The sequence below is a fragment of the Dipteris shenzhenensis genome, chromosome 5 (assembly GCF_047967505.1).
Source record: "Dipteris shenzhenensis isolate YYH24624 ecotype China chromosome 5, Dip_SZ_1.0, whole genome shotgun sequence".
In the NCBI taxonomy this organism is placed as follows: domain Eukaryota; kingdom Viridiplantae; phylum Streptophyta; class Polypodiopsida; order Gleicheniales; family Dipteridaceae; genus Dipteris; species Dipteris shenzhenensis.
The window spans coordinates 53,207,703-53,234,429 of record NC_141600.1 but is presented as its reverse complement, the minus strand read 5'-3'; the positions used below and the strand labels follow the sequence as shown (position 1 = coordinate 53,234,429).

General features: G+C 41.5%; 1 protein-coding gene across 2 annotated transcripts; it reads right to left on the bottom strand.

Annotated features, from left to right (window-relative positions):
- Window positions 1-2,673: 2,673 nt before the first annotated feature.
- On the bottom strand, window positions 2,674-14,400 carry LOC147902191 (putative auxin efflux carrier component 1b). 2 transcript variants are annotated; one of them, XM_087374469.1, is made up of 6 exons: window positions 12,113-14,400; window positions 11,605-11,926; window positions 11,109-11,194; window positions 10,772-10,929; window positions 3,062-3,138; window positions 2,674-2,936 (listed from the first exon to the last, which is right to left on the bottom strand). In XM_087374469.1, the coding sequence occupies exons 1-6, from the start codon at window positions 13,509-13,511 to the stop codon at window positions 2,789-2,791; spliced, it is 2,190 nt and encodes a 729-aa protein (XP_087230595.1). In that variant the 5' UTR covers window positions 13,512-14,400; the 3' UTR covers window positions 2,674-2,788. The 2 variants fall into 2 exon arrangements, with proteins under 2 accessions (XP_087230595.1, XP_087230596.1); XM_087374470.1 differs by having other exon boundaries at window positions 2,799-2,941.
- Window positions 14,401-26,727: the final 12,327 nt, after the last annotated feature.

Below are 26,727 nucleotides of genomic sequence, written 5' to 3'. Positions count from 1 at the left end.
TCTCTCATGAAAGGCATGACGGAACACAGTGTAGGCATGATGGAACATAGTACATGGAAACGAGCAGATGGGATTTGAAAAAAATACTATTCCACACAAAATGGCCCTACTTTGAGTTAATCGCTCCTACTTTGAAGTGCTACTATACTTATAATCAAATCTCTTATATAGCCTAGTCCTCCACTCTCTCTCTCTCTCTCTCTCTCTCTCTCTCTCTCTCTCTGTGTCTCTGTGTCTGTCTCTCTCTCACACACACACACATAGCTCAGTACTCTCTCACTCCTAGTTGTCTTCACTCTCTCTATCTCTCTGGTCTCTTGCTCTCACTCCTCTCTCTCTCTCTCTCTCTCTCTTCCTCCCCCCTTCTCTCTCTCTCTCTCTCTCTCTCTCTCTCTCTCTCTCTCTCTCTCTCTTTGTGTGTGTGCAAACCATAGAGTTACTTTGTGCTCTCTCCCTCTCCCTCTCCATGTCCCTCTCCCACTACTTGTGTGTGTGTGTGTGAACACCAACGAGTGTACAAAAGAAAGCGATATGGAGGGATGGGAATTTCCTAGCCCTCCATATCACTTTCTTTTGTACAAAAGTTACTTTATGCTGTGTGTGTGTGTGTGTGTGCAAACCATAAAGTTACTTTGTGCTCTCTCCCTCTCCCTCTCTCTCTCCCCCTCCCCCCCCCTGTGTGTGTGTGTGCGTGTGTATGTGTGTGCAAGCAGTAGAGTTACTTTGTGCCCTCTCCCTGTGTGTGTGTGTGTGTGTGTGTGAACACCATAGAGTTCACAAAAGAAAGCGATATGGAGGGTTGGGGATTTGTCAACCTCCAAATCACTTTCTTTTGTACAAAAGTTACTTTGCTCCCTCTCTCTCTCTCTCTCTCTCTCTCTCTCTCTCTCTCCCTCTCTATGTGTGGGTGTGTGTGTGTGTGTGTGCACCATAGAGTGTACAAAAGAAAGTGATTTGGAGGGTTGGGGATTTGTCAACCCTCCAAATCACTTTCTATTGTACAAAAGTTACTTTGTGCTCTCTCTCTCTCTCTCTCTCTCTCTTCCTCTCTTTTCCTCTCTCTCTCTCTCTCTCTCTCTCTCTCTCTCCATGTCTTCCTATTCCTTTCTGGTCTCTCCCTCTCCCTCTCCTCCCTCTCCCTCTCCCTCTCACCCTCACCCTGGCCCTCACCTTGGCCCTCCCTCTCCCTGAAAAGTGGGCATAGAAGTAGTTTCAAGACGATCAGAATCTCGCAAGGCTATGTGATTAACAAATTTTTTTTACAAGCAAGTGTTAGCAATAGGGATGATGTGGATGAATAGTTCCGGCTGGTAGTCTAGCTTATCGAGTGCATCTCTCTTTCTCTCCACCTCCCCCTCCCCCTCTCCCTCTCCCTTTCCCTGTCATTACATACCTGTCCAAAAGAATGCAATTTGGAGGTTTGGGAAACACTCAAACCCTTGAATCGCTTTCTTTTGTACACAAAGTTTCCATGGGGGGGGGGGAGAGAGAGAGAGAGAGAGAGAGAGAGAGAGAGAGAGAGAGAGAGAGAGAAAATTGCTTTTTATAACTTGGATTGTATAACTTTATCAAAATTTCTTTTTCGATTCAAGATAGTAAATTTAAAGGGATAGTTCAATTTTTGGTGCAAGGGCTATCAGCAGAACAATCGCCAGTTCTATCAATGAAAAGGAGGTTGTAGGGACAAGATTTCCCTTATCAGGGAGAGGGAAGATCAAGCAAGAAGGAGAGAATAGATAAAATCGAGCTAGCAAGTGTTCAAGGCATGTCTTTTGTACAAAATCTAGTCTCGTTCAAGGGGAAGACATTAAAAGAAGCGCAAAACCCTGCAAATTTGTTACTCTTTGATTTTCTTAAGAAGTGTGATGCTCAATAGGATTACCATCTGTTTTATGAGATGTGGCACAAAGAGCTCGATTATGTTGCCATTTTGGAGACCCACAAAGATTTTTTAGCAAACAATCTAACAGAATTCCAGAAGATTTCAAAGAAATAGAAGGTAACCAATTGTATGTCCATGCCAAGGATTTGATTACAGACAAAAAGCTTTGGATTCCCATCAATAGGAGGTTTGATAGCTTTCCAAAAAAATACAGAGCGGTTTGCAATATTCATAGTGAAGGATGTAGGCTATTGGAAGTAAGCCTTGATTTTGATGTATTTTTAAACACATGCACTGTACCATTTTTAAATTTTATTGAATAGACCATGCACTATACCATTTTTAAATTTTATTGAATGTAGGAATTCATAAGCTATAAGAGATTTTATTGACCACATGAGTCCCTTCAATAAGGTTTCCTTGTCCTTTTAAAAAATTATATGTATAATAAATTTAAGAAAAGTGAGTGCACCCCAACTACAAAGGAAAAGTCTCGAGGGGTTCACCTCCCAAAATTTTAGTGTACCACGTGCATTCAAAAAGAGGGGTCAAAAAGAGGGGTATTTTAATTCCACTTTTAGAAAAAAATTTAACAGGTTGAGGGGGTTTTTAATTCAACTTTATAAAAAAATCCATTAGTTCATAAGTAAAGACGGGTTGCTTTATTGAGGAAAAAAATTAGTTGAGGGGTTTTTTTATTACCCCTTGAACGCATGTGATACCTAGGATTTCTTACTAGTGCACCCCCCGAGGAAAAAGTGCCCTAGTTACAAGTAAGAATGCACTCTATGGTTTAATCTTTTGTGTGTGTGAATATTGAACTACTTGAATGCCACATGTTTGGCATATAATTGTGTTTAAGCATGAATGTTTATATGATTAAAATTTTATAGTTGATGTCAAGATTTATTGTAGATTCCTTTTGAAATTGTGATTATCCTTTGGGTTTTCACGCCATGTATGCTCCATGAAACCTTGTGCCATCTCAAATCTCAAAGTCCCAATAGAAAGTAGTACAATAGTGTCACTGGAAGTGCGACAAGCATGCCAAATACTACCCTGCAAGGCAAGCCCAAATGAGGAAAACTTGGAAAGAGGGAAAACATATTTCATGGATTGAAATACACTATTTTAGAAAATGTTTTTGTATGATGCAATGTAAGGTTGATTTATACATACGCAGTGCTAAGAACATCTGGATGCAAATCATATTCTCGTGCAAATACAAATGGAACTATGCCTTGAGGAAGTGCCGCCTAGCATAGAAAATGAAAACATTGTATGGTTAGTTTTAAAGGAGGGAATTCCTTAGAGAATCACATTTGTAATCTCTCTCTCTCTCTCTCTCTCTCTCTCCCACTCCCTAACTAAGCTGCAGCCTCATGCACATTTAATGCAATATCTACTTATGAATTTTATGTAATAAACCCGCATGGACAATACTATCATACATGTCAATTGTGGGGTAAAAGGATTTGTTAGGAAATGTGTGTGTGTGTGTGTGAGAGAGAGAGAGAGAGAGAGAGAGAGAGAGAGAGAGAGAGGGGGGGGGTAGAAAAGAGGGTCAATGCCCTAGATGAGAAGGAAGATGGGGTTGACATCTAGCAAACCAGTTTAGGGTATGATAAGGAGTGTGGCAAAACAAGAATCACATGGAACTTCACTAGTGAAGCGGCCGTAAGATATGGCATGGGCAACATGTCATCTAGAAACTTGGGACACATAATGATGAAATAATTGCTGCCATGTGGGTAGCAACAAGGGTACCTTGTGACTAGACCTTAGGTTTTCATGAGAATAGCAACAATGAGATGCAAAACTAGCTACAAAAGGTAGTATGATAGACACAAAAAATGTGAGTACATTTTGTGACACGATTTTATTAGCTCATGTGGACACACAATGGAGCATGGTAACAAAATTGTTAGCTCCCTACATTACTGAGGCCTTCTCCAAACCTATTTGATGGTTCCTAGAGATACCAAAGGATACATATTATATGAATAAGTCGACAAGGATCATTAAACTCAAGAATCTACTATTTGCTAAGAAAGGAGAGTCAATATAAATCTACTATTTGGTAAGAAAGGAGAGTCAATATACAAGTATCTCACAAAAATGAAGGTGGATAAGGACCAATTGGTAGTAATTAGTCAAAAGGTTGGTGCACAGGCCCTGGAAATACTCTTGTAGAAAACAAGATTATAAACATCTTCAAGGGTTAAAATGTTATGTAACAAGGAGAGTTGAAATTCATTGATATTATTTAAAGAGATAGGGACTCTAATGGAGTAAGGCGAGGCAAGAGTAATTATGTTCATAGAGATGCAAGTGATGAAAAGGCCCTAGTTGAATGTAAGGGCAAGATTGAGAAAAAGCTTGTCAACATGGAGTCTTCATTTTATAGTCCTCTTCAGATGGTGGGAGCGAGAATAAGGAAAAATAATTCTCTAATAAGCATTGACACTATGCTCATGTTTAGAATACGAAGAGGGTACCCAAAGGAGGAGGATCACTACCCAAGGAGAAGAGTGAAGGTTGATGAAGAACATGTTATGATGACTATTGAATGAAGTCACCTTGATTGTGCATGCTCATTGTTTCTAGGGAACTAGGTTGAGATATACAAAAAGTGTAGTGGTCATCGTTAGAGTAGTTTTCATTGATTGATATTTGAATAGAATCTTGGTAGAAATGATCTATGTGGAGCAACCATAGGACCTTTTAAAGAAAATGTTTGAACAAATTCTGTGGATCATACAAGATGGTGGATGGGTTGAATAGACAATCTTTAGGTTCTAGGCTATGCATTTCCTTACTTATAATGGGTAGTTGGATCGTCACTTTACCTATTTGAGGATGGAAGTGTTTATGACTCAACTTGTAAGTACCAAATCTAACCAATACTATATTTTAGCTAGGTTAGAGACTCAAGGGGGTGCACCTTAAAATTTCAAAGAGTTTATGACTCAACTTGCAAGTACCAAATCTAACCAATACTATATTCTAGCTAGGCTAGAGACTCGAGGGGATTCACCTTAAAATATATAATGAAGAGATGTGGGCTTAAAAGGAGTGGCATTTTAATCAAGTTTTAATCAAAAAAATTTCATACACGAGGGTTCAATTAATCCAAATTCTTTTTAAAGATTTATAAGGGAGAAGAAATCTAGGGCCCTTATGTACCTTGGGGTTTTCTTGAATGCATGAAAGTTTTATGTAGGGTTTAAAAATCCAAATTCCTTCCAAATATTTATAAGGGAAAAGATATCGGGCCCTAATGCATCTTAGGGATTTGTTATTATCCCTTCAATGGGGCTTCAATGCAAGAACTCTTCTAGTAGTGCATGTGCCTAGGCTAGAGATTGAGATGCCACCTAGCCAACACTTTTGAATAGGACTTCTTCCTAGTGTAAGGGGCTATCATGGATCATTTAGAAATTTGAATACATGGTCTCTTCTCTTTCCATCGATTTTAGAGAAACATAGTCAATATGTGATGCAAGCTCAATGAATTAGTCCAAGGATGGCCCTAGAGTGATTTTTAATGGTATTCCATGATTGCTTAGAGCATCTAGAGGTCCAATTACACACACACACACACACACACACACACACACACACACAAACACACACACAAAGATAAAATAAATTTGATTAGTAAATGTATCTCACACACAGACACTTATTAATTTACACACGAGAATTCCTTGGATTGTGCCCTTATATAGTCTCCTAATTCCAAAGCATAATAAGATGGCCTCAATATGTACATGTTGCATCCAATGTAATTCACCCATTCAATATTTGAGCTCCTCACTAATAGTTTTTTGATGGAATGTATAAGTCATTGCACCCTTCTATGGTCCCCTAATTCTAAAGTATAGCACGGCCCATACACAAAAATTTTTCTATTGGAAAGCTGTGCATCTCATTTGTTGCCCATTTGTAGCCTAAGATGTTTCTCATAGGGTATCCTTGTTCCTACCTAGATGGTAGCCCAAGGTGGATCAAATGTTGTCCTTATAGCATCCTGCACATGTCTCATTGCTGATCCTCAATGTGGCTATCCTTTGTAGACACCACACTCCATACCAAAGCCTAAGAAGGATTGTAAAGTGATAAGACCTCTTGTTCACCCCATTATCCTCCTCATATGGGGCCCAAATGTAGGGCATTGATCCTTGTTTTTTGACATTGTCCTCAACGATCCAATGTGGTAGCACATCTATACATTAAATGAGATGCTCTCAAGAGAGCACTTAGGAACAACTCAAAGGCATCCTCCAAAGCTAATCCATACACCCACGTGGAGGAAGTAAGGTATTTAACTTGGATCTTCACACTTGCAACAATCAATGAATCTCCTCACAACTCATATCTCCCTCCTTTACTCAGCGCTCTTGATTTCTATCTTTGAAAAATGGAGCACAAAAAATTGCTTCTACTAGTATCTAGTTAGAGTTGAACAAGGATGTGAGGTCATAGGAGACATTTCTGTTGACAACCTCATGTTACATTAAGTATCCAACATTGTGGATTCATGACCCACCCCTATTGGTAACGATGACATGAGAGTGCATGAATTTCTAGGACCTATGCCTTAATAGTCACATAGCAAGAAGCACTACTCGTCCATTGTCCTTTCATGAGAAACGAGCTCCATTTTGTAGTTCATAATGATGGCAAATGAAAGACCCCATGACTTGATGAGATCCCCATTGAATTCTTGGCAACATTTTTGGATTGTTTGTGGATTGGATCTCACAAAGCTTCTTACATAATTTAACTTATCCCTGTAATATTTTTTTATCAGGATTTCACCCAAGGATTGATCCCATCAATAATGCTCAATGGGGCATACAAGGTCCTAGCCAAGGCAATGGCAATTTGTATCAAGTTCATTCTAGCTAGGATGCATCACCTATAGAAGTATGGTTAAATTCACCTATAGAAATGTTGTCTTTATGCGGGATGATACAAGGACAACATTTGGTCCACCTTGGGCTACCATCTGGGTATTAACAAGGCTACTCTATGTGAAACACCTTAGGCTACAAATGGGTAGCAAATGAGATGCACAACTTTCCATGAGAAAACGTTGTGTGTATGGGCCATGCTATACTTTGGAATTAGGGGATCATAGAAGGGTGCAATGGCCCATACATTACATAAAAAAACTATTAGTGAGGAGCTCAAAGATTGAATGGGTGACAACATTTAATCCACCTTGGGCTACCATATGGGTAGTAACAGGGCTACTCTATGAGAAACACCTTAGGCTACAAATGGGCAGCAGATGAGATGCACAACTTTCCATGAGGAAAAGTTGTGTGTATGGGCCATGCTATACTTTGGAATTAGGGGACCATAGAAGGGTGCAATGGCCCATACATTACATAAAAAAACTATTAGTGAGGAGCTCAAAGATTGAATAGGTGACTTACATTGGATGCAACATGTACATGTTGAGGCCACCTTATTATGCTTTGGAATTAGGAGACTATAGAAGGGTACAATCCAAGGAATTCTATCGGAAAAGAGTCTAGTGCCATAAAAGAATCAAATTGAATAAAGAGATCATTGTACAAGGGTCCAATGAGTTTATTTGTATCACCCAAGGGTTATAAGGGTTATATAGATAGAATTTGCAAAGAATAGTAGTATGATACATTGATGAACATACCTTTAGAATTTTATTATGAAATTGATTGCGCGACAAAGACATCAAAGAGTGATGCATCGTACATGTAGCTTAAGTGAAGAAATAAAGGTATTTAAATTGGATCTACACACTTGTAGCTTGAGTAAAGGAAGTAAGGTATTTAACTTGGATGTACACACTTGCAACAATCAATGAATCTCATCACAATCCATACCTCCTTGTCTTACTGAGCTCTTACTTAGCGCTCTTGATTTCTATCTTCAATAAACGGAGCACAATAAAATTTCTTCTGCTAGTATCTAGTTAGAATTGATCAAGGATGTGAGGTCACAAGAGACATTGCCATTGCGAACCTCATGTTACATCATCATTCCAACATTGTGGATTCATGACCCACCCTTGTTGGTGAATATGATGTGTGAGTGCAGGAATTTTAGGACCTCTGCTCGTAATAATCACATACCAAGAAGCACTACTCCTCCATCGTACTTTGATGAGAAATGAGCTATGTTATGTAGTTCATACGATGACAAATGAAAGACCCCACTATTTGATGGGATCCCGATGTTTGAATTCCATCAACATTTCCAGATTGTTTTTGGATTGGATCTCACAAAGCTCGTTACATAATTTAACTTATCCCTAGTTTTTTAATTAGGCTTTCACCCAATGATTATTGCCCATCAACAATGCTCAATGGGGCATACAAGGTCCTAGCCAAAGGCATTCATTCTAGCTAGGATGCTTCACCTATAGAAGTATGGTTAAATTCTTTAAGGGCAAAATATACATGAAGCCATCCTCAATATGCTTCATGTAATAGTTTATGCACTAAAGGTTTATGCTTATAAACGTCAACCTAGAGAAACAAGTGGAGGAACAAGCAATTGTCGATACTCATGTGCCTCACAATATATTCTTGCCCCAACGTCTGTTGTCCTCCCCTTTTCCCAAGCGATTCTTTCAATGATGGAAATTTTTTAAAGATATTTTTTAAGAAGGGAGCAATGGCATTCCATTCCATGGTTCTTCATAATTACACTGAAAGTAGCAGGTGGTTTGGGTCTGGAATCATCCAAAGACAAGTACATCCGACTTTCCTATACTAGATGGGCAACAAAACTCCCCTCACTACAACTGTCGGCTACTATTTCTTGATTTTGGATTGAGAAGAAGGGAGTGTTGGGATTTTCAAAAGGTAGTTGTCATGGCAAGAGGTCCTAATATCCGGCTTTCTGATTAAAATTAGAGATCCTTACATTAATCAGTTAAGTATGGAGAAAATGGATAGGGAATTTCGAATGGAGAGGACTGCAATGAATGTGAGGTAATAGGTCCTTGGCCTTCAGCATATGGGTAAACAAATGGCCGTTTTGAAACTGCATGGCACCTATGTAGATAAGTCCTTGGCTAGGTAAAAGAGTCAATGATAGAGGTCTCTATAAGTGGGACAACCTATGGAATTCATGCACAATGCATTGGCACAATCCTTTAAACTTACCACTTCAATTCAATCTTTTAGCATGCAAAGTGGCCTTCATTTGTTCCATGTTTATAAGGCTTAAACCCCAAGGATGGAGCTGAACCTCGTTCAAACTCCCTTTATCACCTAGAGCATATTTCCATTTGCAGCAGAACAATTATTGATCTCTTGCAAGCCACATGTGAATTTGTCACCACAACAATCGAATGAGGATGTAGCCCGAGAATAAGTGAAAGTGGTTCTCCATATTGATATTACAGAAAGGGCATACAAGGGAGATAACTTCAACTCCAACGCCCTATCCTTGTCGAAAATTTGTAGATAATAAAAAGCCATGACATGAAATTCAATTTGTGAGATGGGGTGGAATTCCAAGTAGCTCAAAGGCAATACTCCCAAACCACCCCCAAGTCAAAAGGAGCCCATGTTCTGCATGCCTATTGTGCCATCAGTAGACCAAAGGACTGGAAAATCCTTTAAGGCAAACCATGAGAGCTACTTCCCATTGTTGTTGAACTAGCCATGATGACCCATACTATGATGTAGAACTAGACTCAAGGGCCAATACAACATGTTTAAAAACACAAGAACGAGGTAGTCTTTCATCACTACAAGCCTAAATCAGACTTCTATTAGCTTCTATTAGATTGTCAAGATAGACATCTTGGATATTATTATATTGTAAGGTCACTAGAATTCAAGTTTGCCTCTAAGCCCCTTAGTGATGCTCTTTAGCTTGAGCTTGTAATGCTGCATTTCATTTTCTTTCTACTTCAACTTTAATACTAATTTCTATTTTCTCACAAGAAGAAAAAAAGTAAGGTAGATAACTTACTTGGTCTTTTTGAAAGATAAATAAACTATGTTTCACACTTTTACTAAAGGCTTAGTTCTGTGGAAATAATGATAACTGTCATCTTCCTTGGTCGCATCCTCACAGATACATGGATTTAATAGTAATCTCAAGAATGCTTTGATAGAGATGACAATAGAACACAAGTCTATCAATACCACATTATTATAAGGTGATAGAAATAAAACTCATATTAAGGGATACTAAATAGCTCATCATGGTTGTCTCTTTTCCTTTAAAAATCCAAAAATCTAGGTAAGGATGCTATTGGCATACCCATAATTGGGGGATATCTCGCATTTAGAGGAGCCATAGTAAGGAAGCTTACCTAGTGGTTGGGGTCACCAATGGAAATTGTCCATACCGTGGGTGTGATTAGAAAGCCTCTACGTACTATGGTCTTTAAAAAAAATTTATATGAGAAAGATTGAATAAAGACACCCCTTACGAATGTAAACTTTATGTGAAAAAGTTGATATTCAAAAGCTCCTCTTGTTGTGAATGTATTCATATATTTTTCAATGATCTTACAGCGACTCCTAGATAACTATCCTTCATTCCTATTGATCCAAGCTCCCATAAGCAAGAACACATATTGCAGTTAGCTTGGTTCTATATTTGTGACAAGCACGAAGCCAAAATGGGATAATTTTTTATCAATTGAACCTAAGACTCAAGATTGGACTTATCAGTTCAGTATAATTTGAGGCTTGCCAAACCACTCAGAACGTTCAAGGTCGTTACAATGTTTCTCTTGAACAAGCTGTATAAGACATTCAGCCTCAAACTAAATGCAAAATCATGTTTCTGCCTATGAGCAACTTGTCTCATTTTTCTGACCAAAAAATAAAAAGAAACGTAATGAATTCCGACGGTGCATAGGCGTACCTGTACAATGGCAGCATGCAGTTTGACCCCTCTTAGTCCCACTGCAAGTGAGGCAGCAGCCATAACAGCTGGTCCCGTGAGAAATCTGACTGCCATTGCAAAAGTTGCTAAGGATGTACCACAGGCTATCAGTCTCGGTTGTATGCCCATGAACAATCCTGGCATGCAGTGGAAAATGAACACAAGCGTTCAGAAATCGTGCATTCAAGAAGTACAGAAATTGTATTTCCTGCAGAACTCATTTTCTCTCCTGGCGTATACAAACGAAAATGCTTCGGGTTCTGCCAAGTATTTTACTATTCCAATAAGAATGCAAGGCTAAACAACAAGTTCCTACCTAAACTGAACATGGCCATCCCAAGCCCAGCCTGCCACAGTAACCTGAGGGATTCAGAAATAATCTTCGGCATTGCAATGCCAAACCTGCCCATATAAAATGACACGGCATACATCTCAATAACCTACAATGATACCCAAAATATAAGAAAGCAATCCGCAGTTGGAAACTGCCGCCTAAGATATGCTTCTACGCTGCCATTTCTTTCAGTTGCATTTTGGGGGTTTGCTTATTGAGTTGCCATGCAGAGGACCTCGACCAACAGATCGGAGACCAAAACTACAAAGCGGTCAAGGTCACGCAAGGAAAACATTCCTCACGGGCATCTGAATCGACAACATTTGACAGACAGAAGCTACAACGATCTGCGAGATTCAAAAGACATGACCGACGTCAATAACATATTGTATGCATGGGAGAACTGAAACCTACGATGTGTGATCAATTGGGAATTTCATTTCAAATAAAGTTCATAAAGTAAACGCTCTGACCTCACCTGAACGCAATCAGTGACCAGATGAGGCCTAGTAAACTTGCGTAAGTGTTCGGATTGCGAAGAAGCTTTCGCCCTACCATTTGGAAGATCAGTTTGCACATGACGATGGCGGAGGGCATGTCTTTGTGTTTTGGGGAACATGAAGCCTTTGGAGAACTTGAAGCCTTCCGAAATGGAGACGTTGAGGGGGACTTTGAGTCGACGTCGCCAACAGGGGAGCTAACAACTATTTCACCGGGAAATTTTGAGCTTATTCCGAAGCTGAAATCTTCACCAACGACTTCGATCGGAGGAGGTGAAATTGGAGACATTTCATGCGCAACTGTAACACGGTCAACAGGCGAGATATCGGAGTCCTTCCATGAAACGATTAGAAACAGGCGCAGCATCTTGAATACTACTGCACAGTTCCTATGAATTGCACGTTTACTCGGAGACATATCAGCATTGCAATACTGAATGTGCTCATTTGCCCAAAGCAGCTACCGCAAAACACTACGTAGATTACCTGCTTTTGCTCTATAATCTTTTGGGTTAATGGTTTCCGTCGCTTTAACACCAGACCTTGAGTTATCAGCCATTCCGACACCGGCACTTCCACTGATCAACCCATGCAGACCAGCTTCTGATATGGGAGGAGAAGTGCTGGAGCTCCACATAAACATTTGGAGGCTTTCTAACTCCGATCCCGATGGAGCCTTAGGATCCAGAACGTCTTTATCTTTCCGTGCATTGTCCGCCAGTACACTGGGACCTTCACCCAGAAGTCCAGAACCAGTCTGCCCAGCCACATGATTCTCTTCCAGGGAAGTAACGTTTCGAGGTGACGTCTCACCCAGACCAACATGATGAGCAGCAGGCCCGGGTATTGAGGTAAGCGGGGGAGGGGGCAGGCATGGAGCCACTGCTCTGGAAGCTGCCGCCGATCCGGCAGCCTCAATATGAACGTGATCGGATGCGAGGTGGGCGCTATGATTGGGGTCGTTGCTGAAGCTGGATGCGCGGGGAGTGGGGCAACGGGAGGACTGCAAAGAGTATATCTCGCAGGACATCAAAGTGGACGTGTGGCGGTGGCGTTGGGAGGCGTGATCGCTGTTGTTGCGGGAGCTGGAGTTGGTGGTCGTGAGGGAGAAGATTTCTGCACCGGTGATGTTGGAGGTACGAGGGGTGGCGAGGGTGGGGGAAGCGAAGGGAGGGAAGAGGTCGGAGTGCATGGAGGGGGAGGGGGAGGCGGCGAAGGGGTCAGGGTGGTCGAGGTGGTGGTGGGAGGAGGAGGAGGGGGAGCGCAGGATGGAAACGCGGATGGAGCCATCGTGAAAGATGTGGGCGAGGGTGTGGAGGGGCTGGCGGGCATCGAGGGAGGAGACGTCGGGGTGGACGGAGAAGGAGACGATGGAGGAAGCCGAGTGGGGAAACTGGAGGCGGAGCAGAGCTCGAGCTGAGCGGAGCTCGAAGAGAAACAGAAGGAGAGTGTACCAGACGATGCTTTGGAGGACGACGAGCTGAACCATGAGGCTCTGGTAGTAAGCTCCATACATGGCGGAGAGAAGGGGGATGCCCATAACCAGAGTGTTCGGCAGAGTGGTGAGCGAGAAGAGGGTGATGAACCAGTCCAACGATCCCCTGGCGGCGAAATTGGCCCATACCGCCAACATGGCGAACACCGCCAGTTTGGAGATGGAGTCCGCCAATATGAAGGTGGCGTCCATCTTGAAGGGGTTGTTTGTGGAGATGAAATTGAAGGAGAGCAGCGGCACGGCGAAGATCGCCACGAAGCGGTTTACGCCGGCGCATTGAACTGCCGTGAAAACGCGCCACCACCGCACTGAGGCGTAGCCTAGCAGCATTGCTACATATAGCGGTACCATCGCCGTTAGCACGTTGTATAAGTCGCCGCCGATTATCATCTTGGCCCCTCCTCCTCCGCCCGATTTCCTCCCCCGCCCCGCCTCTACCAATTTAGCTGCACCCTAAACTTTCTCTTCCCGCCGCCGCCGCCGCCTGCTACTCCGCCCGATTTGGTAGCTCCGCCCGCCCCACCTTAGTCGCCGATTTCGACTTCTACCGCTTGATTTCCGATTCTGATCCCCTCCAAGCTTCTATCATCAACTTAGAAAACTTAGCGGACCTAAACACTTCGCCCTTCTTCCTCCTCCTATCTGCTTTTTCCGCTTCCCCGGCTTTGCTCGCTTTCCCTCGCTTCCTATCGACCTTACCCTTCCTCGTCAAGAGAAAAATGCCAAAAACCACCTCTTCCGAAAAAGTCCACCTCCCCCATCCCTGCCCTTGTGATCTTCTCCCCTCTTTACGATCTCGCCTCCGCTGCTCGATCCGTCGGATTGAGTCCCGCCCAATTATCCACACCTCAGACACAAAGCTCCTTTTGACTCGCAACAGCTCCCCTCCACTTTCTCTCTCTCTCTCTCTCTCGCTCTCTCGTTCTCTCGCTGTCCCTATATATATAGCTCAATTGCGGCGCCGACAACCGGCCCGGCACGCAACGGTAGCTCTTTGCCTATCGTAGCGTGCATGCAATCGTTTTCGGAATCAAAGGAGCTTCCCGCCCTCGTTGCTTGCAAAGGCGCTCCTGCGGAGCTTTCGTCCAAGGTTCTTGCCTCGCAGAGCTCTCTTCTACTAGATGATTACAATTCACTCCGGCCGACAGTGAACAAACAAGTGACGCAATTCCAATTAATCAACAGCTTCTTGTCGATCGGAGGGTGCATGCAACCGGGACCGAGGAAGATCGGTCGGGGAAGGACGGGAATCGAGACGAAAGTTGTGCCGGATTTTAAAGGCGCGGGCCGGGAATCGATATCCGTCTTAGCGTGCATGGCTTATATTGGGCGGCATTTCACGCAAAGGCGATGCAGGGGCGTCCGTCCGCGTGGACAAAACGTAGGGAAATTTCTCATGGCCAGCACAGCAGACGCGCCTGGAAAGACACTTTACAGGCAGCGCAATGTCAGAGATGTGCTGTGGTGGCGGGAAACACGAAAGGACCGGCGTCCGAGCTGGCAGTCCACTAAGACAGCAACTTTGCAAGATGCCAACCTCAACGGCCCACATAATTGCAGCTTTTCTCGGCCATGCAATCGTGATACACTATTCCCTATTCACGTGGCACGTTGTGGTCGTTCCGCAAGATACTGTTCCCCCAACTACCTTCACATCAGCACCTCAGTCGCTTTCGCCCCGTGGTGTCCCAAGAATTTTCAATTTAAAGATACGAAGCACAACTAATAGCTCACTTTGAGTTGGATGAATTGCAGTTCTTAAACTTGATTGTTAACTCATTTGCTTGAGCTCATAAACCTCTGGCTAGGCCTTGGCGGCACCTCCTTTGCTAGGCCCTGGCGGCAGCTCAATACAAAAAAAACTCATACACTTTTCAAGCTCCACCTTTGAGAAAACCTCCAAATTAAATGGAAAATATACTCTAGATTTGAACTCCTCCTTAGTGAGAGAGAGAGAGAGAGAGAGAGAGAGAGCTAGTTATCTATCACAAAGTTTGAGTCGTGAATTTCTTTAAAAAATGTTTTCCATGAACACGATATTACCCTTCACACATTCAAGCACATCCTATGTGCCAAGTATGCCCATATCCATGTCTTCAACGGTGACTTAAAAAGGACTCCATCATTTATATTACTATCTTCAATGCCTTTATTGTTATGGTTTTCCCATCCCATCCTTGCCTTTAGCGTACTTGTACCACTCTTCCCTTCATAATGACAAAGCAGTCCCAATTTGAAACCACCTCATGAAAAGAAAGCCTTACAAATCAAGAGTGCCCCTTCATAAGATCAAGGACGTGTAAAGGAGCGCTCATAGAAATAAGAAATGCTATACCCTATATGAAATGAACTTCAATTTGCCATTCGTGCATTGTCATTCTTAGCCGCATATGACATAAAAGAAGTGTTAAAATATTCCTTCCCCACTTGTAAAACTACCAACTATCCATCATGCTCTAGTTGTGCCTGGTAGTAGTAAGATACAAGGCAAGTGAATTCTTTCATGTAGTTGCGGTTCTGTGCCTTGTGAAATGCTTTAAGCAATCTAAGAAATTATTTCCTCCACCATTAAAGCTTCTATGTACATAAGTTCTCTTCCAATTCTGTAAACATTCACTCTAACAACGTACACGTCTTTTCATGTAAATACCCACTTGCTCTGCCAAGACGTGAGTAGTCATATATCCTTTAGATAGGGTGTAATATTGGCTCCACCACTTATAATAAAAAGCCATTCTCCCTATGGCAAAAACCAATGGGTTTCTTCATGCACACATCTCCCATAGGCCTTTGACCTTTAGAAGGGTTCCTAAAAAGAATGGCTATGTCACTTTCGAACATAGGAGACCACATTATAACGAATTCTACCAAGAGACATAGTCATCAATCTCCTTCCTCTGTTAACAACATACTAGAATGAAAATTTTGTACTTATGCGCATGGACACTCTTGCAAATAGGTTGTACTAGTGTAACCCCACATAAATGACAATACACACATATGTACATAACATAAATTATAATATACATATGCATGCAGAAAAGACCGCATGCATGTACCACCCCACACAAACACACACATAGGTGTGCGCACGCATGCACATGCACACGAACATGCGTGCACACACACACACACTGAGAAAATAATTTTGATTAGTAAATGTATCTCATACACACAGACACTTATTTCTTTACATGTGAACACACACACACACACACATGAATACTTCCCTAGCTATGAATTATTCTTTTATGTACCCCCTTGAAATCTCCCCTTTACACTTTCTTTTTAACCATGCCACATACCAAGCCCACTAATCATCCCATACCTCCTCTAATCCCTTCTTGACCCATGCACTCATTCGCTCCTTACTCCACTTGTGACTTAAACTTCACTTGTGGCTAAATTGTTTTTTTAATTATCTAAGAATCCATAAGGTTGTCTACATTCCTAGGTAAAGTGATAACAAGCCGGGGAAAACATGCATTACCTGTCTACCCAAACGTAACTATGATGTTCTAACACCTACTTTGTTTGGATGGTGGCAGGTAAGTGGACCTCGACCTCAAAACCTGGATTGCTTGAGGATTCAATATCTTTTTTCAATATTATGTTTGTCAAACTCAATATTATTAGAAATTCTTAATTTGATCGAAATTTTTGCAAACTCTATTGGATTTTTCAACTTAGATGTCTCAAACATTTTTTCCTTATATGTTTTTCTTTTTTAACATTTTATCCAATTGATGGAATTAATTGTATGGCTCATTTATTGATGGGACTTTTTAATCTAAACACACACACACACACACACATTCTAAATGGCCTCGACACTCACACAAACTCTCTCTCTCTCTCTCTCTCTCTCTTAGTCAATCAGTCACTCAGTCTCTCTCTCTCTCTCTCTCTATATATATATATATATATATAACTTTCATATTTCACATTTCCCTTCTCCTCCCTTATGCACTATTTCATTTAAACATATGGAATGTCTCCCTTTCCCCCGCCCTGGTTGCTAGCTTAATGATATGTTTAAGCCATATAAAAATTCCCCCCCAACCCTCCTTGATCTTCATACCTAGTAAAATAAATTACTCCCTTGCCTTTTTCCTTTCCTTTTGTTTAGGCACTTTCCCAACTACTTTAAACTTCCATATAACTAAACCATGATATGTGGTTCATCTACCCTTTGCCGTGTCTTTTACTTACGTAGATGCCCCCGACCCCTTTCTTTCTTTTCATTAAAACGATTCATTTGATTAAATCCATGGGAACCCCCCATGTTTTCTTTATGAAGGTGGTATAGCCACTTAAACCATAAGCCTCCCTCTTTTAGTAAGGAAAACTACACTACCCAAACCCCTTACAACCTCCTTCCCATTAACCTCCCACCTAGCCACACCTACCTAACTACCTCCCTAGCCATTCCCCTTCCCACCCCTTGTTCTTCCACCCCACGTCGTCTCTTCCACCACCTTGCATGAGAGTCAAGAATGCTCAAGGACTTGGTTCTCTTGTAATGGTTGCAAGCTTCTTATAGTTGCACAATGCTTGTCCCCTTGCTTCCAAGTGCTAGTAAGCTTCACGTTCCCTTTCCCTTGGCGATACCTTTTTTAAGATAAATCGCCACCCCCCCACTTATGTATCACCCCCTTCCCCCTTTTTCTTGACCCTTCATGTATGGAACCTTATTCACATTAGTATTATTTTATTTATTCCCCCCCTCCTCTTTATTTTTACTACCATTATTGTTGAGACCCTGATTTTATTTTCTATATGAGTCGTAACTACCCCAAACTTTATGTTTCCTTTAGTGTGGTTAACTAAGTTGCCTAAGCTGTACTATCCCCCCACCTCTTAGCTCAACTACCTATATCCTACCTTACCCTAACCGTCCCACTGCCCCACTATGCCTTGCTCACCTTTGGCATTATAACTGACTCTTGCCTGACCCTTTGGTGCCTCTGTTCCACCTTTAAGCTTTCCTCTAAGCTTGCCTCCTCCTTACAAGCTTTTCCTTTGTCCTTAACCTCTTCGCCATTGCATCATAACTCCTTCACGGCTTCTTCCAAGTGTGTCTCACCTTCACGACTCCTTCATGGTGGTTGCCTTACGTGCTCACAAATCTCCTTTGGCTCTTGCTAGCCCTCGATGACTTCAAGGATAGCTCTGATCTTTCATCTTATCTCCTTCTATTTACGGTAGCTTTTTGCCATCGCTTGGCTCCTTTCCTAATGAGTGAAGCTCATGCATGTTTTAGTGCTTCAATTTTAGGATTTTCTCTTGTATACAACATTTTGCCATAGTACTAGTTCTGGGAGAGTTCTAGGCATTGGTAGATGCTACTCTTCAAGCCTTTCGGCTAGTGTCACAGTGGTTCCTTCACTATTTTCCTCTACGACTAGTTTGGTGCATCCTGGTTTGTCCCTCTTGCTTACTTGGTTTGTTTCTTTGGCTCTTCTTTGGGCAACGGCAACGTCCTTGCCTCCATTCCTATCCCTCATTGCCATCTTCTTTTGTCAGTATCTAAGCTCTCCACCTGCCCATCTCTAAGGATCACTAACGATATATGCCTTTCTTTTCCCTACATTACCTTCTCTTTGCTGGGCTGCTGGTGGCTGTCTTGCTCAAGTGCTCATTATTTTCATCCCCTCATGCCTTCTTTTCTTACTTGATTGCCAAGGTTTTCATTCTTTTCCTTCGTCGCCTACTTCCCCCTAGCCATCCTCTTGGCCAACCTTCTTTGCTCGAGAGCTCATAAGTCATAGACTTGCACGTGACGCCTCGGCTCTCTCTATGTTTCCATCCTCTGCCCTTTATACTTTCCCAAGACTTTGTGTTTGATGCCTTCCTCATTAGCATATGGCACCCTCCGCTTATGCACGACTCTAAACCTTGCCCTCTCATTTATTCTTTTTTCTTTGGCCTCTTCATATCTCTCGATCCATCTTTGCATCTCAGGAGTATTGAGGACACAAAACGTATTGAATTTCTCTGTTTGCTATTTTCTCATCTTTCTTTCAACCCCTTCACCTTGGGGAACCTCTACAATGACACAATCATCGTCCTTGATGTTCCAAGCATGTGCCATATTGGGATCCATAGGGTCTGCAACTCCTTGATCAAGGGTGTTATGTACACGTCCATATTTTTTGCCTTGTACTTCCCCGGCACAAGTAGGGAAAGCATGAGGTGTCCCTTATTTATTGTTAGCGATGGCAGGATATTGTAGTTCACCAAGACTATGGACCATGTTGACCAAGATGTGGAGCATAACCCGAAAGGGTTCATGCCATCCATACCAATGATGCACTAGCATGTTGATCAATATCCTCTTCTACTGGCGCCTCTCCATACATCTTCAAGTGGCACATGACAGTACGGGGTTGAAGACGAACCCCTCGCTTGCAATGCGTGCAAGGGCAAGGTGTACTCTGCCTTTGGGCATTGGTTTTGTATCATCCTCTTTTCAATATAATAAAGTGTCTTTTTTTGCATTGTCTTTGTATGTGCAATCTCAAATTTATTTTTATTGTATTTGCAATCTATAATTTACTAGCATGTAATCTCAATTTACTTAGATGCAAAATGGAATCATAAACATCAAATCTCAATGGAAGATTCAAAAGGAAATAATACTCAATTTTACTTAACATGCAAAAGGAAACAATGTTTCGTAACAAACAAGAAAATAATTTGAAAATTGTATTCTTTATTGACATAGAGTGGTATTACAAAGAGCATCCACTTTAAGGCACAAATTACTCTACCCTACGTTTCTTCTTGCTTGGTTTAGATCCCTTTTCTACTTGCTGAAGAAGAGAGGGTTGCATAATTTAATTCTCCATAACCTGGGGATCCATAACACCAACTAGCCCTGCAATGGCTATGATGCTATGGAGAGGACCAGATCGTGTGTTTGAGAACAAAAATAAAGCTACACTAACCCTAACCAAAACAACACGATTCGTAGTATGACAAATGGCCCTCATCTTCACCATGCGACTAAGGACCCTGAACTTCATAATATTCAACTTTCCATCTCGTGATAATTGTCGATGGAAGACCAAAATATGTTGAGTGACTCTGTTGATGTAGTGGCCAATCAAAGCCATCCCCCCACTAGAAGACCCTATGGTTCCACCCTTGCATCTAGCATATTCATCAACCCATAAGATATTCTGCAATCAACATATTACATCAAAAACCCAAACCATGATTCATGATTATATAAATTAAGAAAACATCATTTTTCAGAAATTAATAAGAATTAGGGTTTTCTCACATAAGAAAAATAATCTATTAAAACAATCATTTCTCAGAGCCTATCGAGACATAAGTGACCATGTGCATGATGTTTATGCAAAAAAAAACCCTACAAACCCTAAATCCAACATCATGCGACCAGGGCCCAAATTCTACAAAAACTGGGCCCTAGTCACACGATGTCAGATTTAGGGTTTGCATGGGTCTTTTGGATAAAAATCATGCACATGATAACTTATGTCTCAATGGACTCCCATAAATGATTGTTTTAATAGATTCTTTTTCCTATGTGGGAGAATCCTAAACCTAATTGTATCCACTATGGGCTGAATAAAATCCCTAAACCTAGTTTTTCCCTATGTGAGAAAACCCTAACCCTAATTTTTTCCACAAATGGAGCGTCAGGGGCAAGTGGGAGGGGGTTGTGGGAGTGGAGAGTTTAATTTATTCAATTTCAAGTGGTAGGAATACAAAATATAATTTAGGGTTCAAACACTTTCCAAAACAAGGCCTTGGTTGCATGACGTCAGATATCATGATTCGAGGGCATCTTTTGGGCTGAAAAATCCATATACATGCCTGGTATGCATGCAAGATAACTTGCATTTAAAAGAAAAAAATTTGGTTGGGGTTTTAACACTAAACCCTAAACCCTATTTCTTATTCCCTACTAGTTGAAGACAAAGCATGGATTTTTGTTGCTAAAATGGAACCTAGAATTATACTGATGATACTGAATCACGTGATGAAGTTGGCAAAGCTACATACCTTTTTTGCCTCATCGTGGACTGTGTCAGCTCTACAGTGTCCAACTAGACTCCCTTTTGTGGTTGGTGTTGAACTTCATGTTGGCTTGAGGTGCCAGCTTCTTCATCTCTCTCCCCGAACAATTCCCTCTGCAAATTCATGAACTCCTCATCGGACATGTTGTACTCTGGTGCGGCATCCTCGATTGCCTTCTATGCTCATTGGATTGCCTCCAAATCGGCGAGGCTCAAGTCATCGAAGCGTGCAATCTCATCGATTGTTGGATTGACTGGAGAAGCAAAGTGTGACATCATCGAAGGTGTCATTCGAGAGCCGACATAGCACCTCATCCTCTCGAATACTGGTTTCTTCCATTACTTCCAATAGGGTACTTGCTATTCCTCACCCTCAATCCTGATTAGATCAACCGAAGCGTGGTGTGGCTTGGCTGCTGCCTCATCTAGATTATAGGTGGAGGATAGATATGCATGAGTCAGATATGATGATAAGATGACCTCGCTTTCAACTTGCTCCTTAGCTAGGTTAATAGTATGCTCCTCACGTTCTATGTCTAGGTCTATGTCATCTCCTCCACCACTTGTTGATGGACCTGCTCCACCATTTTTGGATGCAGAGGACCCTCAGGCTGCTCACCAACATCCTCATAAAAATTTTTAGTTGCATGGAGAATGGTAAGGGTTGCATCTCTCTCGATCAAATGAATGGGGAAGATGAATTATCCCCGATGGGAATAGCATACTCACACAGAGAGATAGGGACATTATCCATGGCCCTACCTAGTATCTTCTTGAAGTAGTACTCTGGTTAAATGAGCTTAAAATATCCAATGAAATCCATTGGTGAGGGGAGTCAGCAATTGTGACAGATTGCCCATGGATAAGTCTATCAAAAAACTGAAGAGAGGGATTATCAGTAGGAAGGAGAGCTCCCAAGTGAGACTCAAGGTGGAATGTCTTGCAGAAGATAGGATAAACCTGATCTGCAGAGGCATGGGAATCAGTGGATGAAATCCACTGGTCAAAAGCCTCTCTAGGGGAAGCCATGAGTGTAGAAAGATGCTTGGGAAGATGAAAGAGGAGGCTGTGGAATGCAAGGTTACTCAAGAGTGGGAAACTGAAAATGTGAAAATGACCTTAGAAGTGTACTTTATAAAATGGCCATTGCCCTTAAAAATGCTTTTAATTATTAAAATATTTTTATATTTATTGTTTTTACTTTGGAAAGTCTCTCTCTCTCTCTCTCTCTCTCTCTCTCTCTCTCTCTCTCTCTCTCTCTCTCTCTCAATCCATCTTTCCCTCCCTTTGTCTCTCCCCTCTTTCTACCTTAGCCCATAGCGGTTGTATGCATTCCAATCTATGATTGTACTCTATTGCATAGACCCGCAAGGTCTTCTGAGGATGTTAATATTTCTTTCTTTCTTTCCCTCCCTTTGTGTCCCTCATTGCTCTCTCTCTCTCTCTCTCTCTCTCTCTCTCTCTCTCTCTCTCTCTCTCCCTCCCTCTCTCTCTCTATCTCTTTCCCTCCCTTTGTGTCCCTATTTGCTCTCTCCCCTAATGATCATCTTGTTGCCTTGTTGCCCTTAGCTATCTATGTCATGGACATTGGACACGGGATTTTACATATACATTTTTTGTATTTTGTTAGTGATTCCACCCTTTGGATCAGTTGTCTCTATGTTTTTTTAAGTATCATAGTCTCTCGAAGACCTTAATTACCTTTCTTATTTTTCCCTTTCTCAACTTAGAGGTGCAAATGAAAAAAATCAATCTTAACTCTCTCTCTCTCTCTCTCCCCCTCTCCCCCCCCCTCTCTCTCTCTCTCTGTCCCACTCTCCACCTCCCTCTTTCTATCCCCATATCCATCTCCATCTCCATCTTTCTCTCCCCCTCCCTCTGTCTCTTTCCCTTGCTTTGTGTCCCTAACTGCTCTCTCCCTCTCTCTCATAATCTCTCTCTCTCTCTCTATTCATACATCTAACAATGTCTCATGACCAGGTGCATTATTTGTGTCCCTTATTGCACTCCCAACTTCTCTCTCTCTCTCTCTCTCTCTCTCTCTCTCTCTCTTGCACACTCTAATTGCTATCTATGTCTCTCAATCTCTCCCTCACTTATTCTCAATTTGGGATCTGTTAATACATCCTATCCTGATAATTTTTTATACAAACAAGAATTGTAAGATGTGCTCACTGAAATGTAACATCTAAAGTGTTCAATTGACATTGTACCAAATCTTCAACATGACATGTTCTTGTTGTCCATCCATTGTCAAATAGCTCAGAAAGCCAGTCCAATTCTAAGCTCTTGCAAGTGTAAGAAATCTTTGTTTTATATAGACACACACACACACACACACACACACACACACACACACACACACACACACACACACACACACACACACACACACACACACACACACACACTTGCAAAGAAATCAACAAAGCATGGAAATGGAAGAAAATAGCCCAACCTAGCATTTCTTCCACCAGCAGTTGGTTTCATAGCATTTCTCACATCATTAAACATTATATTTCTATATGATTCACTTATCTCCATGCTTGGAAGCGGCCATTCTGGACTATCAAAAGAAGGCAAGGGAAGAGATTCAAATCTACCATACTGTCCTTCTTCATTTGGCACAATGAACATTGAGTCATAGAAGAAGATCCTGTCCTTTTTTTATTCTGACGGTGTGCGACTTTCATACTAAAGACTCCCGATCTCAACATGGAGGACATGCAACACCCCAGTTACGCATGCTGCAGGCTCCCACTCTTTGTAAGTAGATGGATATAAATCTGTAAAACAAATACAAGGCATAAGACAAGTCCCCATATAAATGCAAATACTCTAAAATGCAACTGAAGTACTAGTACACTTTGAGAAACTTACAATTGTCCTACGCTATGCAAGTCCTGCATTCGGATGCACATATATGTTTGCATATTGTGTTACTGCCAAGAGAAATTTCAAAATCTAAGATCCTTCCCTTCCAATGTTTGGAGATGTCCATTGCATCCTTCTGACCCACTTTGTAGCACCCACGATTAGTGGGTTGCATTGTGATCCAAGAATATTTCCTGTAGAGCTAAGGAATCCATTCCTCGTCCTTAACATTCTTCAATACAATAGACTGTAAGCTACTTTAATATCTATCATTTTCTACTTCCATAGTTTCTGCCCCTGTACCATATGATTACAATTATCTCTTTCTACTTCCATAGACCCTCAAAATTTATGTCTTCTCTTCTCTCTTTCTCTGTCCCTCTCGTTCTCTTTATCTTTCTCTTTCTCTGCAACTCTCCCTTTCTCTCTCTCTTTCTCTCCCCCCCCTCCTTCCCTCTCTCCTTTAACTAAACCTCTCACACACAAGTAAAAAATTATTCCAAAAAACATAGAATACTTCGCTCTGTGTGTGTGTGTCTCTCTCTTTCAAGGTACCCCTCACAGAAACAAACAACAAATTATTTTGAAAGACTTAGTTTAAGAGATGCTCTCTTCCTACTCTATTTCTCCACAAACAATGAAAAAATTATTAGATCATCTCTCTCTCTCTCTCTCTCTCTCTCTCTCTCTCTCTCTCTCTCTCCATCCTAAAACTCTTTGATTAGATTCTCTTTTTCTTCCTTCTTTCTCAGATACTTCTTAAAATATAATCTCTCTCTCTCTCTCTCTCTCTCTCTCTCCCCCCCTCACTCATCCCCTCAAAAAGAAAAACATATAGCAGTTCGGAATATTCTCTCTCTCTCTCTCTCTCTCTCTCTCTCTCTCTCTCTCTCTCTCTCTCTCTCTCTCTCTCTCTCTCTCTCTCTCTCTCTCTCTCTCTCTCTCTCTCTCTCTCTCTATTTCTCTCTCTTTCTATCCCTCCTACACCATTGAAGCAAAAAATGTCAAAAATAGTCTTGTAGTTTGAATATCACTTACCTCAATCTCTCCTTCTTCCCTGCCTCTTGTAACACACATATAGACAAAGTGTGATACAAAAACGTATCTACTTAAGACAGACAAAACTTTCAAGGAAAAATCACTTCATTACTTGGAAAGTATGTGTTCCTTCTTCTGGAGTTGACTCTCTATATTCCAAAAGGGTAGAGTAAGAGCTGGAAATGATATCTAGAACACCAATTTTTCTCTCCTTCCAAGCAGATTTAGGTTGAAACTTCTAGAGTGGACTCTCTATACTCTAAAAAGGTAGAGAAAGAAACAAAAATGAGAGAATACTCGTGTTTTTCTCTCCTTCCAAATAGCTTTAGGTTGCAACTTTGGTTTCTGAGAGAGTGAAATAAGTAGAGAATGAATGGAAGAGAAGAGGGATGAACAGAATTTGGGCAGAAGTTTCTCTGAGAGATTTTTAAATGTGTAATAAGAATGCGAGCAAAGAGGAGAGAGAATGACTAGTCAAAAGTGGAATGAAGATATTTTGAAACCAGCTGCTAGAAAGTGGCGGGAATGAATGTTTGAAATGTTTTGGAAGAGAGCGAATAGTGAGAGAGTTGGTTAGGAAGTCAAAGTTTAGGCCAAATGGAAAACTTGAGCATAGTTCTATAGTTTGCCATTAGAGGAAAACAAGGAGGCCTGACATGGTCAGGGCAGGCCTGCCAAATATAATTTTTTATTGTGAAGCACCAATGACATTTTTTGGGGTATTTTGAAAAAAAATTAAAATTTCCCCTAGATTTAGGGAGCCTCTACTACAGCGAAGACCACATGGCATAATCTCCTTCATGGAACCATATTCCCTTATCCAAGCCTCTAGTATTTTAGTAATTCTCCAAAGGGCCCCTTTTTGAGTTAAAATTTTTGTAATGTTCTAGCACTATTGGCATTGGTGGCACTTGTCACACTGGTGGCATTGTTGGAACCGGTGGCACTTGTGGCACTTTTATCACTAACTGGTGGCACTATTCACAATATTGGCACTTATGGTAGTTTTGGCATTGTGGCACTTATGGCAGTTGTGGCATTCTTGGCACTTTTGGTGCCCCACTTATGGAATTTTCAGCATTGGTGGAACTTTCTGGCCTATTGGATTCACTTCTCCTTTTAAAGTTGATTGCATTACCAAATGAGGAAGAGTTGTCAAACAAATTTGTGTGTTGAGATTCAATTAGCTTACCAAGTTTGAAGAAACAAATGAATTTAGTTGACTTACTAGGATTCTTGGATCGGCTAGATTTAAGTACATTGTTGGGTTGAGTTCGCTGACCGAATCTCTTTGCTTTGTCGGATTTAGTGAAATTGCAATGTTTTTTGGTCCAAAACTGAACTCTTGACGTAGCTTTAATTTTGTACTTGGTCTACTAAATCCTCAGTCAAATTGTGGATCTCTTGCCTTCTGCCTGTGGTCAGCCCATTTTAGCACTTTTGAGAGCGTGATGGTTCCAGCTACCCCTTGAGGTGCTACTAGATTTGGATACCATGGGCTACAATGGGTACTGCTAAGCTATGGTTCCTCATTAGACTCTTCTATTGATTCTTCGGATTGGGTTCCAATCCTTCTACTATAGAGGCACACAATCTTCCTTATTCTCAAGTTCTATTACTAGATTCTTTTGTCCAATCCTTCC